We start from the raw sequence: 19457 nt of genomic DNA, 5'->3' as shown, positions 1-19457 counted from the left end.
TCCTGTCTGGTCATCCTAAAGGTTTAAGGACAGGACCTCAGCCGTGTACACTGTAATAAGAGGGAAGGTAGACTTTGGAAGAATGGAGTCCTGTTTATTGAGATAATTTCTGTCCTAAGCAAAAGAAAGAGGTGAAATCGCGTGGTATTAGGCAAAAATAATTCTTGAGTCATCCTGTTAAATGATGTGACTTTATTAGATACTTTATGCAAAAATATAATGCATTCCTCTCATTGTTATGTGGGATAGAGGGGGAAGAATAAGCTAAGCCCATCTGAAAAGTCATTGATACAAGTAAGAAATTGAGCAGGATATGAAAATGTACCAAGATATATCAAGGGGATTCACAGAAAGGGATGGTGATGCCTAAATCAGTGCTAGAACTTGCTCTGAATTTTGAAAACTGGTTCCTTTCTTAACTCCCTGGAGACTCAGAAGCAAAAAGAACATTGTAGATAGTGACATGAGAGTAATTTGACAATTTTATGATTATTTTATAATCCTAGTCAGCAATCCAAGGTAAAGAAACATTTACATAGGAACTGAAATGGTAGAAAATCAAAATTTATTTTTCTTGATCTTTTAAAAATTAGATATACAAATATATACTTTCTAAATATAGTAGAAAAGATTTGCATTTCACTAAGCCCTAACTGAGGGAGCGAAAAGGCAGCTTCATATTTAGAATTTACTGTAGACAAAACAATTGAGATTTTTCAAGACATGGTAAGGAATTTTAAAATGATCACAGGTTAAAATCATAACAGAGGATGCAAATGAAGCAACCTCCAAGTTCATTAGCCTGCATTCTAGATCTTACCCAATAGGGATTCCATATAGAACTGGCATTGTTATCATGTGTGTCCTGTACTCGCTTCTGTTTTCCCCACTCATTGAATTTCTCACACTAGTTTTAAAAGTGGAGGGGAAGAGCTTCCTTACCACATAATTTGTCTCCATCATTGCCACTCTGCCCTGTTACTCCTGAGTATTCCATATGTCTTTTCATTCCTCAAGGCTTTTGCTCATGTGTAGACATATCCTGCTCTAGCTTGGCTCCCTCGATGGCTTTCTCCTAATCTCTGCACCCTGAGGAGCATTCTGAATGTATTCCCATTGTCCATGATACATAATCATAAGGGTACACACCCATTGCCTTGTTGTGTATCTTTCTTGCTTGACTGTCTTCAAAGACTGTCTTTGTTCATTGTTATCTCCATAAGCCTGAACATGTACACTAACTACTTCTGAATTAGAACTATGGAATTAACTTTGAATAACATCAAATCTATATATATACTAAACTGATTTTCTATATATAAAGAGAATTGAAAATGAATCTTGATGGGAATGGAAGGGGAGAGCAAGTGGGAAAGGGGAGGGTTGCGGGGGGGGGGGGGGAAGCCTTTGTAATCCATAAGCTGTACTTTGGAAATTTATATTCATTAAATAAAAAAAAAAAGACATACACACACATAATATACACACACACAAATTAGTGGGAGTACCAGCTCAAGAGCTCCCAGAAACATCTTTCTCAGTTCCCTTCAGGTGTGTTGCTTGGCTTCTATTAAGGAACTTGCCAAATCTCACCAAAGATGCTAACAGTAGATTGCATCCTTTATCACCATCAAAGCAATGAAAACCATTCTAACAAAACTTTCGGCAAGGTAAGAATTTTAATGTCCCATTAGATTCATGTAAAACAGACCTCTTATCTCCACTACACAAGAGGTAATATATTAGCACATTTTCATGAGCACTTGTTATTTCTGCCCCACACAGCATTGCCCCAATATCATGGAATATACTGAGATATATACATTTATATGTAATATATTATATATATCTTTAGATATAAAGATGCCAAATCTTGAAAAAGACCATTGAATGTTTCTCTCAAATGAAGTTTGAATACAGCACCAATATATAAATTCATGAGCACAGCACAAGCCACCTCCTTTGTAATGCTCCCTTTCAGGTTGGCAAATTGATCAAAGAAGCTGCTGGGAAGAGCAACCTGAAGAGGGTGACCCTGGAGCTCGGGGGGAAGAGCCCCTGCATTGTGTTTGCTGATGCTGACTGTGAGTAGAAGCCACTTGGCAACTTTTCACTCTTCAGCCTTTTTGGTGCCTGATCATGCTAGACTATGAACTTGAATTCTACAAAAGGGTCTGCTTCTAACATCAAAGTCCAGAAATACTCCTGACAATCTCCTCCATTGTCCTGAGATCAAATGCATAGACAAGTTTAACAGACACCGTTTCATCCTGATTTGAAATAGACAGCTGTTTCTTCAGCTGAGCCTCAGATGGCAGAAATGTTTTGTGTTTAGAGGCCGTGATGTACTTTTTACATTTAATTATTAGTGTTACGTTAAGTGTAATGAGATACCCCAAACACTTTGGACTGAGACCAACTGAGGAGAAGGCAGTTATGTCCTCCACCTCCCATATGTATGAGTCATCCATTCATTAAATGAAATGGCCAAAAGAAAATTAAACCTATTTAGACATATGTTTTCCTTACAAATGTGGTTGAATTTACATATACTAAATCTACAATTATGATGCGGCTTTGCTATATAATATCATAAGTGCATGCTGATCATATTAGCAAATAAAATCCAAAATTAATAGAAATTAATTTGAGGAAATACATGATCAAACATTCCTAAAACTTTTTAAGTGCTATATTATTGGCGTGAATCTATAAACACAAATTTTCTTGGGCTTATGTTAATATGGTGATCTTAACTGGAGGATTTTTAGAATATCCAATGTTATTATACAGTCTGCAGACATGACTATGTTGCCAAACACTGCTTTTGCTACAACTTCAACAGGTGTGATTAGTTCACCAGTTAGTAAAAACGACACCTGGATTACTATCATGTTTCCATTTTCAGCCTTTAAAAATTAAAATGTAAATTATTTTATTGTTTAGTATCTACTAAGGAAGCAACTTATTTCTTCCTTTTAAAACATATTCTACCATATAAAACAAATGGATAGGAAGATTTTATAGGCACATATGAAATAATACAGTGTATGTTAGGTTGCTTTTTGAAAATATATTTCTTTTTTTTTTTTTTTGACAGGCATAGTGGACAGTGAGAGAGAGAGAGAGAGAGAGAGAGACAGAAAGGTCTTCCTTTGCCGTTGGTTCACCCTCCAATGGCCACTGCGGCCGGTGCGCTGCGGCCTGAGCACCACGCTGATCCGATGACAGGAGCCAGGTGCTTCTCCTGGTCTCCCATGTGGGTGCAGGGCCCAAGAACTTGGGCCATCCTCCACTGCACTCCCGGGCCACAGCAGAGAGCTGGCCTGGAAGAGGGGCAACCAGGACAGTATCCGGTGCCCCGACCGGGACTAGAACCTGGGGTGCCGGCGCCGCAGGCAGAGGATTAGCCTATTGAGCCACGGCACCAGCCGAAACTATTTCTTAATATAAGGTTATGGAAGGTAGGAGGGTGACTGTATATTAGTTTAGTTGCCATATTTTGGGTTTTTGTTTTTGTTTGTTTTTAAAGTTTATTTATTTATTTGAAAGAATTAGAAGCAGAGGCAGAGAGAGAGAGAAAGAGAGAGAAAAAGAGCTCTTCCATCCACTGGTTCACTCCCCAGATGGCCACAATGAAGCTCCAGGTCTCCCACATGGGTGCAAGGGGCCCAAAGACGTGAGCCATCTTCTACTGCTTTCCCAGGCCATAGCAGAGAGCTGGATCAGAAGTGGAGCAGCCAGGACTCGAACCAGTGCCCAATGCTGGCCCCTAGTTGTTATATTTTGTTCACAGAAAGATCACTTTTCTCTGAATCAGGGTATCTAGGAATGTTTTACAAATTACTTAATACCATACACATATCAAATTTTCTTTGTAATCTAGTTAAAATGTGAATTCTGAAAGAAATATTCACAGTACAGTTATAAATGAAGATATTTATAAAAATCATAAAACACATCAAATGTACTTGGTAATGCCATTCATCTTATTATAATTACAATTATTTTATTCATTTTGTACTATTTGCTGCTGCTATTCTTATGGAAAAGGACTGAAAAGATGTCTATGTCTGACTATACAACACATGATTATTCTGCATCACCACAGTGCTCACTGCCTCTGAGATTATATATCAAACCTTTAGAAAATGTCTGTGTAAGGTGAATGTCTTCTTTCTTTGCAGTGGACAATGCTGTTGAGTTTGCACACCAAGGGTTGTTCTACCATCAGGGCCAGTGTTGTATAGCTGCATCCAGGCTTTTTGTGGAGGAATCAATTTACGATGAGTTTGTTCGGAGGAGTGTTGAGCGGGCTAAGAAGTATGTTCTTGGAAATCCTCTGGCCCCAGAAGTAAACCAAGGCCCTCAGGTGAGTATACAACAAAAGGGATACCATTTGCAAGGGTAATAGTGTATCCTTACTTTTATTAAGATTACTTCCCATCAATGTAGTTTCCTAGGTGAAAATACTATACCACTTGGGTGATTGACAAAAAGACCTAACTCCCAATGGAAAAGATATCATCCTGGTTTTGTATTACTCATTGCTCCTGCCTAAAAAAAAGCTATAGCTATGCTAGGAATTAAAGATATGAGGAAAATTGACAAATGCTATATATCTGTTGCTTTACTCAATCTGTTGGTTTTTAAATATGAGATTATTTTTAAAAGTTCTTAAAAATCAAAATAAAAGATAAACTTCTTTGCAGCAAAATAAAATTGAAATCCACACATAGCTTTTCATAATGTACATTGTCCGTGATAATTTAGATGACCCATCGAATCATTTGTATGGATCTAATTTTTTGCACAATAACAAATTTATCTTTTGACACCACTTTTATAAATGTTTGTTTTAAAAATTATTTATTTATTTGAAAAAAAATTACAGAGAGAGAAAGAAAGAAAGATCTTCCCTTCTGGTGGTTCACTCCCCAAGTGGCCGCTATGGCCAGGGTTGGGCCAGGCTGAAGCCAGGAGCCAGGAGCTTCATCTAGGTCTCCAATGTGGGTAGCAGGGCCCCAAGCACTTGGGCCGTCTTCCACTGCTTTCTCCAGGCCATTAGAGAGTGTTGGAAGTAGAGCAGCCAAGACAGAAATTGACTGCCATAGGGGAGACTAAAAACACAAGTTATGGCTTTACCTGCTATGCCACAATGTTGGTCCCTTTCATACACTTTATTTAGCGTATTTTTATGTTTAATTAGTTAAATATAGTTTGTATACAAAACCCTAAAAATATAATGATATTCCTGGCCTCCCTCCTGCTCTCTCCTTCCCACCCTCCCTCCCCTTTACTTTCTTTCTTCTTTCTTTTTCTTCTTTTTCTATTTCTCTTTGTTTCTCTTTCATTCATTTTGAAATAACATTTTAAATTTATATTACTGTAAAAAGCTTATTATATCAACAAATAAGAAGTTTAAGAAGTTCTCCCACATAGGAAATAGGAACCTAATTACTTGAGCCATCCCAACTGACTCCCATGTTTTACACTGGTGGTAAGCTGGAGTCAGGAGTCTGAGCCCTAACTGAAACCATACACTCTTATGTTGGACTTAGGTGTCTTAACTGCCAGGCTAAAGCTCACTCCAGGAGAATGACCTCCCCTCCACTTCTCTCCCCACCCCTTTGTCCCCTCTCCTTCCCTCTCCTTTCCTCTCCTTCCCTCCTCTCCCCTCCCCTCCCTCCCTTTCCCTTCTCTTCTCTTCCCTTCTCTTCCCTTCCCTTCCCCTCCTTCCTTCCTTCTTTATTTTTTGTTTGGTTTTGTTTCATTTTATTTGAAAGAGAGATGTTATATCAGCTTATTCATTCTCCAGATGCCCAAAGCAACCAGGGATAGACCAGGCCAAAGCCAGGAGTTCAGAACTCAATTTAGGTTTCATACGTGGGTGGTAAGTTTATAGCTCAAGTACCATAACCAGCTGCCTCCCAAGATGCACATTAGCAGGAGTTGGACTGGAAATGTAGGAGCTGGGACTCCAGTCAGGTGCTCTGACATGGAAGTAGCATCTGCGCCAAAAGCCTGCATCACTTTTTTAGTAGATAAGAGACCAATTAAAGTGGCACTGCTATCTTACTTCTTGTCTATCCTTTAATCTTCAACTCTGACACACCCAAGACAGGCAGCCTTCATCAGTAATGTGCAATCTAACAAAAATATTCACTTAACATCCCAAAGTAGGAAGTGAGATCATGGATACCTCCCTGCCCCCACTCCCCCACATTCTGGGAAATGGGAAGAGGTATGTGCTGCTGGTGTTCCCAACCAGAATTCCTTACTCTTTTTTTTCTTATAAATCTATTGTTTAAAATAAAATAAAAAATCTGTTATGCTTGTCATGTACAATGTGGTCCATTTGATGAAGCAGGTTGCTGACACTTAGGCCAGAAATTGAAATCAAATCTACTCACCATCCCATCTGAGAGGGCTGCCGTAACTATGGTAGAAGGTGGTGCCCAACGGCATGGACCGGGCCAGAAGGGTGCTTCAGGGATGGTGAAATCCAAACAGGTGCAGGAATCTTCTTTAAACAAAGTGGCGGCTTTCCAACTGCCAGATCGATTTAAGCACAGCATCAGAGCTGGCTTTTTCTTTCTTTTGCTCCCTAAGATGACAGTTTCAGCTAAGATGACAGTTTCCGGTGAATGTGTTAGATTATTAACAGACATGTTTTTAGTGTGAATAAATGATGGTGGTTTGAAAGGTTTATATATCTGCAGTGCAAAACTGTGGGTTTTTTCCCCCATAAATATCATACAAATCTTAGTCATCAAGGTTTCTTTCCTAAAAACTTGTGAGAAGTAGATATACTCAAAGAATGAACCTGAACCTCCGCTGCTTTGTTTCAGTATTTAACAGCACTATCCAGCATTGGGAAGACCTGGTTAGCAGGCTCAGCAATGTGTTACCTTTATATGTTGCTAATTTTGCTTCTTCTCTTTCCATGTGGTATTTTTTTAATAGATTGACAAAGAACAATATAGTAAAATACTTGACCTCATTGAGAGTGGGAAGAAAGAAGGGGCCAAACTGGAATGTGGTGGAGGCCCATGGGGGAATAAAGGCTACTTTATCCAGCCCACAGTTTTCTCCAATGTGACAGATGAGATGCGCATTGCCAAAGAGGAGGTAAATGGTTCTGTTCTGCTCCTTTTACTGCTGTGCTTTGTCTCCGTGGGTGAACACAGTGTCCCTTTCAATTTCAAACATCTCTCCTTCAATGTTATTCTTCATTTGTATTACTGATAAAGGTTTGTTATTTGTGATCCAGACTAAAAATGGTAAGAATCTGTTGGGTTATTCAAGAATTTCCAGCCAAATTTTTAGGGGCTTCCTTTATAGCTTTTAATTAATGGCAAAGAATCTCATCATTTCCAACAACATGGATAAACGGAGGAGGCTGTGTTAAGTGAAATTTCCCTGGCACAGAAAGACAAATAATGACTTCATTTTTATGTGAAATCCAAAACTTTGGAAATAATAAAAGCAGAGTGAAATGATGGTTACCAGGGTCAGAGGCCTTGGAGTGGGGTAGGTGGTGAGGACTGGGGAGACATTAGTCAAAGGATCCAAAATTTCTATAGATGGGAGAAAAACTTTCTATTTTATTTATTTCTATTTTATAATATGGTAGAAATATTTAATAACAATATATGTATTCTTGAAAGCTACTGGGTGAGTAGATTTTAAGTGTTTCTACACACTTAAAATAAGTTCTTATGTTTACTTGCTGGTCCCATATTTGCCTGATGATATTTCTGCCCAAGAGTCATCCATGTATTTGAAAATGATATTCATCACTTCTTTCCCTCCCAATCCTCTGTGTACTCTTGGCCTTATATTTTTTAGCTGTTATACTCCCTAAATGTATGTATATATAATTGGTGAGCATCTTTGTATGTTATACATAAATATGTACATTATGAATATATTTTGCATGATATATATGCTTACCAAATACTTATAACTAAAAATTACAATTACAAAATTATGTGTGAGTATATATGTACATTTGTATATAGTATATATATGCTTACCAAATATTTAATTGTAATATACAAAATTAAAAAGTCTAACAGCTGAAAAATATAGGGAGGCAAGATGATGATTGCTTACAATATGCACGCAATGCAAATATTTATTTTTACTATTATATAATATACATAATTATGTGATAGATTACATATTATACTTAAATATTTGGTGAGCATGAACTAATTAACATCAGTAAAAATGTTATCTTGGATATATGACAAATAACTAAGAAAACCTAGTTTCTATTTAATAATTATAAATAATCTACTCATAGACAGTGAGGATTTTAATAAACACAGAGATAGATACAGTGGCTTTGGGCTACAATAGTGTTAGATAGTATGCTATAATATAAAACATTGACTAATCAAAGTTATGGAATTAAAATTCTTTGATTCAACAACTGTGTATTTCACATCCACGATATGAAAGAATCTGAGAAAGTTATTTTCTTTATCCCCCAAAATATCAAATCAGGGGAAAAGTACATAATCAGATTGCAAACAGTAAATACTTTTTTACAAGATGCATGTGTACAATCAAATATAGTTTTGTCCACATTAATTCTGGCCTCAATTGAATTATAATCATAACTTTGCAGTAGCTGGCAAAAGCTTTTCTAATCAGAGCTGTTGTTTTTGTATGTCTTCAATTATATCAGATAGAAAGGATTAGGAGGAAAAGTCTTCAATCAAGAAAACATTTATTGTATTCCTGCAATATCTGTAGAACAGCCAGTTTGCTACTTCAAAGTGGGATCCTGGAGCCAGAAATTATGTTCAGCTAAAATGTAAAATATGGATGATTCATTGCAATAGCTGCTATCTAGCTCCTCAGTTACAATATCAGGAGTAGATTTATAGCCTTAAGATTTGCACTCAGCCTGTATTGAATGGTAACCTCCAGCTCTCAAACTCTTAAATCAATGCTGAACATCAGAAAACATTTATCATTTCTGATTTTTGCTTTCCTTCTTCACGTTTCCCAGAAAACTCTGGTAACACAGGAGCTCCTATTTTATTTAATTTTAATAAACATTTTATTGAAAACAAGAGCTTAATTTTTAAGAGAGGATCTACAGCGTGATGCGCCGGCCGCAGTGGCCATTGGAGGGTGAACCAACGGCATAAAGGAAGACCTTTCTCTCTGTCTCTCCCTCTCACTATCCACTCTGCCTGTCAAAAAAAAAAAAAAAAAAAAAAGAGAGAGGATCTAGTTGTTTTTCTCTTACTTGGAGCTGAGAGACAGGAAGAGTTGTGTTTGGGTTGCACTGTCTAAAGAGCCTACTGAGAGGGCTCTGAGTGGTTTAGGCTGGAATAAGCAAATTGTGGCTTTTGTTCCCTGTCCTGTGATTATAGCCACTGCAAGTGAACTCATGCTTCCGTTAGTACAGGATGGTTTGGGATTTATGCTCATGCTGTAAGGAACCATTGTGTTTGGTGTATGTAAGTTTATATGATTTGGCTGCAGTAGAATCCAAATAGAAATTCATGCTGTTTTCTCTAACTTGGCTATGTCTGGAAAGAGCCAGATATAGTAGCATAGCTGGTATTTCAATCACTGGTGTACTGGTATTTATAATTTTTATCAATCATTGTCTTTCCATTTATCCAGGAATGCAAGGGTTGCTTTCTTGGGCTTGCTATTATTTGTAGTAACTTGAAAAATGAAGAAAACTAGTCAGAATTTAAAATGTTTGCAAATGGAAAAGAAATTCTGAAGTTAATGATTTGATGTACAATCACAAATTCTTGAATTCCAGTGTCAAGAAAGTAAATACTAGTTCGTTGTAGCCTATCTTGTTGGAAAGAGATATAACACATGATTAAGACTCACCTGTGGCCGGTGCCTCGGCTCACTAGGCTAATCCTCCACCTTGCAGGGCCGGCACACCGGGTTCTAGTCTCAGCCGGGGCGCCGGATTCTGTCCCATTTGCCCCTCTTCCAGGCCAGCTCTCTGCTGTGGCCAGGGAGTGCAGTGGAGGATGGCCCAAGTGCTTGGGCCCTGCACCCCATGGGAGACCAGGAGAAGCACCTGGCTCCTGCCATCGGATCAGCGCGGTGCGCCGGCCGCAGCGCGCCAGCCGCGGTGGCCATTGAAGGGTGAACCAATGGAAAGGAAGACCTTTCTCTCTGTCTCTCTCTCTCACTGTCCACTCTATCTGTCAAAACAAAAACAAAAAACCTCACCTGTTTTCACCTTCCATTTCTGCAGCTACCTATTTTGGTTCTTGCAAAATCTTAAGATAATTTGTAGAAAAATCTACAATATCATTTAAAATCTTGAACTTTAACCTATTATTTGGGTTTATGTCATTCATTTCTTGTGATACAGATATTTGGACCAGTTCAGCAAATCATGAAGTTTAAATCTCTAGATGATGTGATCAAGAGAGCAAATAACACTACATATGGCTTATCAGCCGGAATCTTTACCAAAGACCTCGATAAAGCCATAACAGTGTCCTCCGCTCTGCAGGCGGGAACAGTGTGGTAAGTCAAAGCGAAGAAATGTAGCCTTCCACCACATTAGCAGGTTACCTCGAACCTTTCTAGAACTGAATATTTCATTTGAAATCACATGACCTGCTAGAAAAGCAGTTGCTGTCATTAAATAAAAATGTAACTGCTATTTTGAAAGAACTTTAGAAGACTTTTATTTTATTCTATCTAGCTTCCTGATATCACTTCTCCAGATATTTAATTGTTGTTAGGTTAATACAATATGTGTTGCGAAGTCATTTCTAGGCACTTGACATTATGATGCAAACAAAGGCAGTAGAAGGAAAGTTCTCTTTTAATCAAGTTTGATTAGAAAAGACCACATTTATTCAATACCCTAAGTGTGCAAACATTTAACTCTTATCAGCTCCCTGCTTGGAGGTTATTACAGCTGTCTGCAGTTCTTACATTGGAAGAACATATTGAGTCTCAAGGAACTCTCTCACCTTTGCCCTAGTTTGTGTGGCTGATTTTTATACTTGATAGGATAAAACCTCTGACTATGCTTCTCAAATGTTTGCATCTTCTGTTCCTGGTCCCTGGACTATTATTTCTCAATAATAAGTCATGCCTACTTTCCTTAGCTTATCCTAGAGCATAATATATTCTACAGTTGTTCTAGGCATAAAAGCTGCTTGGTGTTTTTAGGACAACTATTGAATCTCAAAGCTGCTGTAATTTTACTTATGATTTCAAAGTAGGTATTTGATTGTTCAATTTAAGCAGCAGCTAAACAAAGAGGAGATGATCTACTTTTCAAAAGTGCAAATTTGGGGCCACCTTTGTGGCATAGCAAATTAAGCCACTGCCTGCAGCACTGGAATTCTGTATGGGCACAAATTCGAGTCCTGGCTGCTCCATTTCCAATCTAGCTCCCTGCTAATGTGCCTAGGAAAGCAGCAGAAGATGGCCCAAGTCTTTGGGCCCCTGCACCCACGTGGAAGACTGCAGAGGAAGCTCCTGACTCCTGGCTTCAAGCCTGGCCCAGTCTCTGACATTGCAGCCATTTAGGAGTGTAACAGCAGATGGAAGACCTCTCTCTGTTTTCCCCTGTCTCTCTCTATAACTCTGCCTTTCAAATAAATAAAAAATAAATCTTAAAGAGCAAGTTTGTTTAAGGAACTATCCCTCCAATATGGAAGACATGGTTAAGATCTCTGTGGTCAGTGAGAATATTGAACTCTGGGATCTGGGACAGCAAGTTTTTTTTAACTGAGAAAATATCTGAATGTTATCTCAAGATCAAAAGACGACTCAACTCTTCCAAGTACAGTGTAGTTTGTCTGGAAGTACATTCTTGCCCACCTATTATTAGGACTTTATGATGTGAAAGTTATATATAAAAAAGGAAAATTGTTTTCCTTTACAAAAAATTGTTTTCCTGTTGTGTGAGGTAAAAACCATGTAGATAATTAAATTTTACTGTTAACTTTGGCCAGCAGGAAATTTAAGCTTGTATAACTGCATTCTAATTTTCACTTCATGTCTTGGTCTTCTATCATATTTCTTCCACTTATTCACGTTTTGTACTTATGTTTGCTGACATAAGTATGTTAAACCCTTTATGAGATATGCTAGAAACCAAATTGATAATTAAATCCAACTCCTGCCAAACCTCTGTATAAGTAATTAATTGAGTCAATTAATGAAAAAATGAACTTAACAACATGACAGACATTGCAATTGCAGGAGAAAATTGATTCTAGCCTATTAAGTGCATAAATTTCAAGAACTTCACAAAGTTTATTGAAAACAAGTAATCATTTATTTTTTCTAAAGATCCACCTGTCTTTGAAAGGTGGAGTCAGAAAGAGAGAGAGAGAGAGATCTACCATCTATTGTTTCGCTCCTGAAATGGCCACAACAACTGGAGCTAGGCCAATCTGAAGTCTGAAGCTAGGAGGCAAGAACTTCCTCTGTGGTCTCTCTCATGGGTTCAGGGGTCCAAGGAATTGGACTATCTTCTGCTGCTTTTCCAGGCACATTAGGGAGCTGGTCTGAAAGTGGAGCAGCCAGGACCCAATGTGGCACCCGTAATAGTTGCCGGCATCACAGACAGCGGCTTTATGCTCTACACCACAGCACTGGCCCTGGATTCTTATTTTTTTATTTTTACTTTTATATTGCTACCATCTGATATTTTATGTTACCATCTGATAGTAATGTGATATTAGTACCAAGAGAACAGATTCAATATAGTTCATAGATGCGCTTCTAGGAATATAGTATAAATTTATTTCTTAATTCCAAGTTTCCAATTACCAGTTTGAAGTACCTTCATATACATCCATATACTTCTGCATTCTAACCTGTAGTGCTGCTTTTTCTTTAATCTCAGTGAGTATGTTATATTGAAATGAATGCAGGTCTTAAGAAACTTACTGAATTTTTCCAATTCCAACTTTAAAACTTATTGCACAGATTAACTATTTTCTATAATGCACTATGTTTCTTTCTTTTCAGGGTGAATTGCTACAGCGTGTTATCTGCCCAGGTCCCCTTTGGTGGATTCAAGATGTCTGGAAATGGACGAGAACTGTAAGAATTTTATTAAGTTAGATGCTAATCTTGAAAATGGTTGTCATGACTGAGGAATGAACCCAGAGAGACCACCTTAAATGAAAATCTGCATTTGTTCTTTCCTGGAGATTCATAACACCAAATAGCTGGATGTACCCCATAAGTACAACAAGGTGGTGGCAGAAAGGAAATATAATTTTTTAAGTTCCTCCTAGTCACAAGGAACCATAATTAGATATTATATTGCTAATTGAACTATTGCCTACTCTTAGTGCTGCTTGCTATATGTGTGCATATTATCGATTTGGAAATCATTTCCAGAAGGGAGATGAGAATCCTAATTTGGTTATTGTAAGAAGTATGGAAATATAACATTGTAGTTATTCAAATATGCTTCTTAAATAAGTAAATTAGATGACTTATCTCAAAAACCTTCAGGGTATGTGGATTGATTCTCACTTGCTGAAATGTTGATGATTAAGCCTTTGAATTTTAACTCACCTGAATGGGTTATTTGGGGCACTAAAAGATAAATATAAAAGGAACAATGATGAAAGAGAACATTTTATAGTCTTGACTAGATTGAGAGCTTTTAGTTGCTTTTGAAATTGGGATACAATCTTTTTTCTTTTCCAAAATACACATACATATGTATACACAAAAATTAGTGCCAGTATGGTTAATTTTGCTCAAACAATTGTAACCATTTTATTTCTCAAAATTTTATTATATTAAAAATCTTAACAAAGGAAAAAGTTACAACATATACAAACCCAATGGCATCATGCATAAAAATTTCTCCTTTTATGTAACTGCATTCATTTTCACTTAATACTGATCACTTGAGATTTTTGCTAATACCAGTTGAGTATCCCTAATACAAAAATATGAGACCTGAAATACCACAAAATTTGAAAGGTTTTGAATGATAATTCAACTCCTGCCAAGGCCACTGTTTAAGCCATTAATTGAACCAGTTAATGAAAAAAAATGAACTTAATAACATGATAGGCTTTGCAATTGCAAGAGAAAATTGGTTCTAGCCTAATAAGTGCATAAATTTCAAGAGATTTACAAAGTTTATTGAAAATAGGCAATCATTTAAGTATTAGTATTAAGTATTCAAGTCATAACCTTGATGGTACAAGGTAAACACAATTGTTTTTATGCACAAATTATTTAAAATATTATTTAAAATTACCTTCAGGGTGTATTTATAAGGATATCTGGATCATAAATAAATTTCACATTTTGGGTCCTATCCCCAAAATATCTTATTACATATATGCAAACATTCTACAAGCTTAAAAAATACCTGAGACACTTCTAGACCTGTGTATTTTGGAGAAGGGATAGTCATTCTGTACACCACTTCAAATTCAGTTGTCTCTTAGCTCCTCACAGGGTATTTCTTTCCTCTTTCAGAAAAGAGGAGCAAGGCAATGTTTTAAACTGCTGGCTTTAAAGCAAAACTCAAATTAATATTTGGGACTGGCTTACATTTTCTAAGTCAGTTTAGCAAACATTTCCTCAGTGCCTGCTGACTCAGTGAGGCTCATTTCTGGTCACCTATTACTTGTATATTTTACATGTAGTATGGACCCTGGATGAGAAATCTGGGTGTTACATGGAAGTATACCAGAAAGAGTCTCAGATACTCCGGACCTTCGGAATCAGAATCAGTATTTGAATAAGCTCTCAGCTAATTTGTCCACTGAAGACTTGAGACACACAGAACTGGTAACTCACAGACTTCGTGAGATACAAAGAAATGCAAGCAGATGTCTTTGTGTCATATTACAAATTAAATATATGCCCTGTAAACTAGAAGAATATGACCATTTTCAGCCTGCACGTGACCATAACCACTTAGTCCTCGCAGGAATTTCAAGTGCCCATGTAACCCAAAACACAATGGAAAGCCTATTGGTGAAAATCATGGGTTAATTTAAGTACCTCTGTGAGATAAAATACTTATTAAAATATTATCTCTTAATGGGTTTCAGACAACTTAGGCTAAACCCTTTAATTACTTTGAAGAACATGCTCACTGAAGCTTTTAAATGGTATTTTCAGAAGCTTAATTGCCCAAGAAAATAATCAGTGTAAGGAGATTAGGTTACCCAGGAGAAAAAGGTGTCTGCCACCTACCTGTCTCCCTCACAAGAAGGGATCCAGATCTTATTTCTCTATAAGCATCCATGTGTATGGAGCTATGTCTTTATGAATACTCTTATAAACATGGAATTTTGTCCCCTCATCAAAACAATACAGAGAATAATTGAACCCACTGCTTTCAGCTTCGTCTTCCAAAAGGATAAATAGGTAAGCTTCCAAAACTGATGAGGTCCCCATAAATCTGACAAGATACCAGGGTACCAATTGATTGAGTTGGGGATAATTCCTGATTATTTGGGGTGAACCTAAGAATTACATAGGCAAATAGCAGGGAATAGAGGAAGTTGTATAGAAGCAGATGCTACAAAAAGCCCCAAATCTGAATTTAGGACTACCTACCATCTCTGCCTCTTAAAAAGAAAGCAAACAACAATGAAAATGGAAAGAAAACTCTAGTAGTAAGGTCAGGTTTTTGTTTTGCCAAGAGCTAGAAGATACTGTTAGAAACATAGCAGCAAAATGTGGGAGCACCTTAGAAGGAGAATGGAAAGATGATCCTTCTCCACTCCACACACATTTCTATGCCAGTCATACTTGGTGAATGCCAGCTATACTTCAGTTCCCAGTTTTACTGTACTCTTCTCAGGTGACTATTTAATACTTCTCCTCTTATACTACATCCATCTTAATTTCTTTAATTTACACACCAGAAGTGATAAAATCCTTTTTGGGGTGAGTCAACTTTTGAGTAATTTAGAACTTTAGAGTCAAGTAGAATACTGTCCAAAATGGACAATTTTTATGAAATTCAACTAAGAGTACATGGCTATTTAAAAGAAAATTTTTAAAAAGTTTCCTACAAAAGGATTTATATAAAAACAATAATATTATGGTAAGCTATTATGAAATGCTCCATACACATAAAATACTTTTCCATCAACCTTAGCCAAATAAGCAAAAAGAAACTTGCACCAAATCATGAACTATAGCACATTTACACTGCTAAGCTAAATGGTGTCTGGATTTCTCTCTCTCTTTCTAGGGGAGAATATGGTCTCCAACAATATACAGAGGTCAAGACGGTCACAGTGAAAATCTCACAGAAGAACTCATAAAGGAATTTCTCAGAGAGACGACTCTGCAATGGCTACACATCAGCAGCAGTCACAAATAGAATGTGTTTTAGACCTTCAATTGTTCTGTTCCTGATTTTCTTTAACATAAACTAATCACATTAGTGTTAATGCTGCACAATAAAGTCTTGATAGGCAGCTTATTGGAAGAATCATTTGCTTTCTGCTATGTGACCCCCGGGTCCTAGGCTAAATAGAAAGCACAGATTTAGATACAAGCTCTCTGTAGCTCTGTCATAGTCATGTGCTTTTTTTTTTTTTTTTTTGGTAGCTACTTATTCAGGAAAATCACTTTATAGAAGAGAACCAGTAGTCATTTAGCCTCTTTCCCTTAATGACTCCTTCAAGAGCTTAACATAGACAATAACTGCAGAGCAAGTTGCTCTGTTCCCAATAGTTATGAAGACCTCAGTGTTCTGAGATAGTTCCTAGAATGCCCTGTCTGCTTGTCGAATGAGTAATGCCTGCAGTATTCAGCTGTAATCTGAATAGAAAGCTTAATAAAAACAACCTAGCATGATTCTTGTTCGGTCTGAATTTTTTTTTTCAAATAGAAGTATTGGTTATAGTGATTTAGTGTTCTTGTCCCTCTAAAACACTGATAAACTGAGCACAAATACATGTTTAAAAAAGTCCTAAAGGTGGGATTTGGCCTAGCAGTTAAGTTTTTGTCTCTCTGTCTCTCTCTCTCTCTCTGTCTCTCTCTCTCTCTCTGCCTTTCAAATAAATAAAAATAAATTCTTAAAAAAGGTGGTGAGGTCGGCCAGAGGTGGAGTGGAGATGTTACTGTGTGGCCGGTTAAGCTTTGGATACCCCACATTCTTTATTCGTGTGCCTGAGACTGAATCCCATATCCACTTGCAATTCCAGCATCCTGCTTATTTAGACTTTGATAATCAGCAGATGATGGCTCAAATACTTGGGCCCCTGCCACCTACATGGGAGACACAGATGGAGTTTCTGGCTCCTGACTTTGACTTAGCCCACCATGAGCTGTTGTGAGCATTTGGCAAGTGCATCAGCAAATAGAAGATCTCCGTATCTCTCTATTACTAGGCCTTTCATATACATAAAAATAAACTAAAAAAAAAAGGACACCCATATCCCACACTGGAGTTTCAGTTTAATTCCTTGTTCCTGACTTCAGCTGCCTGCTAAGGTAGCAGTGATGGCTCAAATGGTTGTGTTCTTGCCAACCATGTAGAAGGCATGGACTGTGTGTTATCCTGGCACCAGTCCTGGACCAGTCTCCAATGTTAGGGGAGTTTGGGGAGTGAAAAAATGGATGGGTGCTCTCGTTCTCTCCCTCTCTGTACCGGGCAAATAAAAAAGTATCAATCATTTTCAAAGGGTACAGAAACATTTTCTGCAAGAATTTTGAAATCAGCACACATTTGAGATAAATGGCATCAGTTCTTCAATAAGCATTTATTCAGTTCCTACAAAGTTCTGGGCACCATGATGGTTATTACAGAAGGCAGATGAATAGCGAATGTTCCATTATCTCAAAATGCTTTAATTTAAAGGTGAACGAAGACTCAATCCCACCCACCTAAAAAAGGAAATCATGCTGTGTGGTGATGTGAAACAGCGATGAGGATTGTAAAAACCCTGACAGTGCAGTGATGTGCCAAAGGAGGAGAACTGGCAAGTCTAATGTGAACTGGGACTGATCCCACAAAGGGAAGTTGACGGGACTGGAACCTTAATGATGAGATTTGCAAAAAATAAAGGGTAAAATGGTGCAAGGCAGGAAGAGGGCGATTGAGCAAGATAAAGAGGGTGGGAAGAAATATGGTTATCTTCCAAGAATTGTACCTATAAAACACATGTAATCAATTCTCTTCATATTAACAAAAATTTTAAAAATGATAGAAGTTCTACAACAATCTCTCAGGCAATATTCCATTAAAAATTTTGGAGACAGTCTATACAATATATTCCCCTCTTGGACTTTCAAATTGCATATTAGGATATTTTAGGGTCTGAAAATCCATGCAACCTGTTTATAGTTTTAAAGCTTTTTTTTTTTTTTTTGCTTTCCAAATTAATTTTAGCAGACGCCTGGCATTCCCACTACCCTCATTTATTGTCAATTAACATCCAGAAAACTCATGTTGGGAGCTGCTGTTTTATGCAGCAAGAGAGCACTTCTTGATCCTTTTAAGGAGAGATCTGAGGATCAAAAGGGAGCCACTGCAGACACGTCCTCCGTAACTGCACCATGCTGACACACCTCTGTCCTCACAACAGCACTGCTAATGGTGCTTTCACTCTGTCATGCTCTCCTGTTGAACTGACATGGACCCAAGTAAAATCAAGTGGACACAGTTTCCAAAATGTTCTCAATACACCCACCTAAAATGGAAACCTAATGATTTCAAGGACAATAATTTTACATGAGTATAAATAAGTCCATCAATTCATGTTAACAGATACCTCAGTGACACTATTGTTAGGACACCATGGTAGCTGCCACAGTCAAGTGCAATGATGTAATCATGAGTGAATTTCATTAGCTGCTTAGATCTGAAATAAATTTCAATCCCTATTTCAAAGGTTTCTCAGACGTGTGTGGGCCTATAAGATCTGCAATTTGGACTACCTTGTGAGATTTGAGGCATAATTACCATTTTGAACACTGGAATTACCAAAGTCTTAAGAAGTGAAAGCTTTTTGGACACTGGGAAAGGAAACTATCTAAATACAGAGGAGAATTTCCTTTTCCTGAAAGCAGACAGTGCCTACATTTTTAAAAGATGTATATAAACCATGCATAAATAAATTAATAGGTAGACAAGTTAATGTTGTAATGGCATCTCACCATCCCACCAGAACATTTTTAATGTATAACAAAAAGTACTGAACACAAAACAAGACAAAAGCCAGAAGCAAGCTTAAATATTTGAAAATTAAATCTTCACTGTTTAAATAAGACATTAAAGGATTAAACAGAAAATATCTGCTTTATATTGGCTTGTCCTGAATCTTCAGACATTATTTGTATTTCATTATTTGCACGAAAACCATACATATAATAATTCTTAAAACCTTGAAAAGTTAACAGTGTCTTATCCCCCGTGTGCTGAGGAAAGCCCAGGAGGAATTTTATCATGAAGAATTCTATTTTACAGGCATCGATGCAAT

At 37.3% G+C, this 19457-nt stretch overlaps 1 protein-coding gene across 1 annotated transcript in view; it reads left to right on the top strand.

The window, feature by feature from the left end:
• ALDH1A1 (aldehyde dehydrogenase 1 family member A1) overlaps positions 1-16830 on the top strand; it is a 48954-nt gene extending 32124 nt beyond the window's left edge. The window contains exons 8-13 of the mRNA XM_062208414.1: positions 1982-2084; positions 4188-4372; positions 6967-7131; positions 10373-10530; positions 13003-13077; positions 16220-16830. Of these exons, the coding sequence (XP_062064398.1) occupies positions 1982-2084; positions 4188-4372; positions 6967-7131; positions 10373-10530; positions 13003-13077; positions 16220-16292 (759 nt within the window). The 3' untranslated portion in view covers positions 16293-16830. The remainder of the gene's footprint in view (positions 1-1981; positions 2085-4187; positions 4373-6966; positions 7132-10372; positions 10531-13002; positions 13078-16219) is intronic.
• The last annotated feature ends 2627 nt before the right edge of the window (positions 16831-19457 follow it).

This window comes from Lepus europaeus, chromosome 12 (genome assembly GCF_033115175.1).
Source record: "Lepus europaeus isolate LE1 chromosome 12, mLepTim1.pri, whole genome shotgun sequence".
In the NCBI taxonomy this organism is placed as follows: Eukaryota; Metazoa; Chordata; class Mammalia; order Lagomorpha; family Leporidae; genus Lepus; species Lepus europaeus.
The sequence above is the reverse complement of the archived record's forward strand: the minus strand, read 5'-3'. Positions and strand labels throughout refer to the sequence as shown.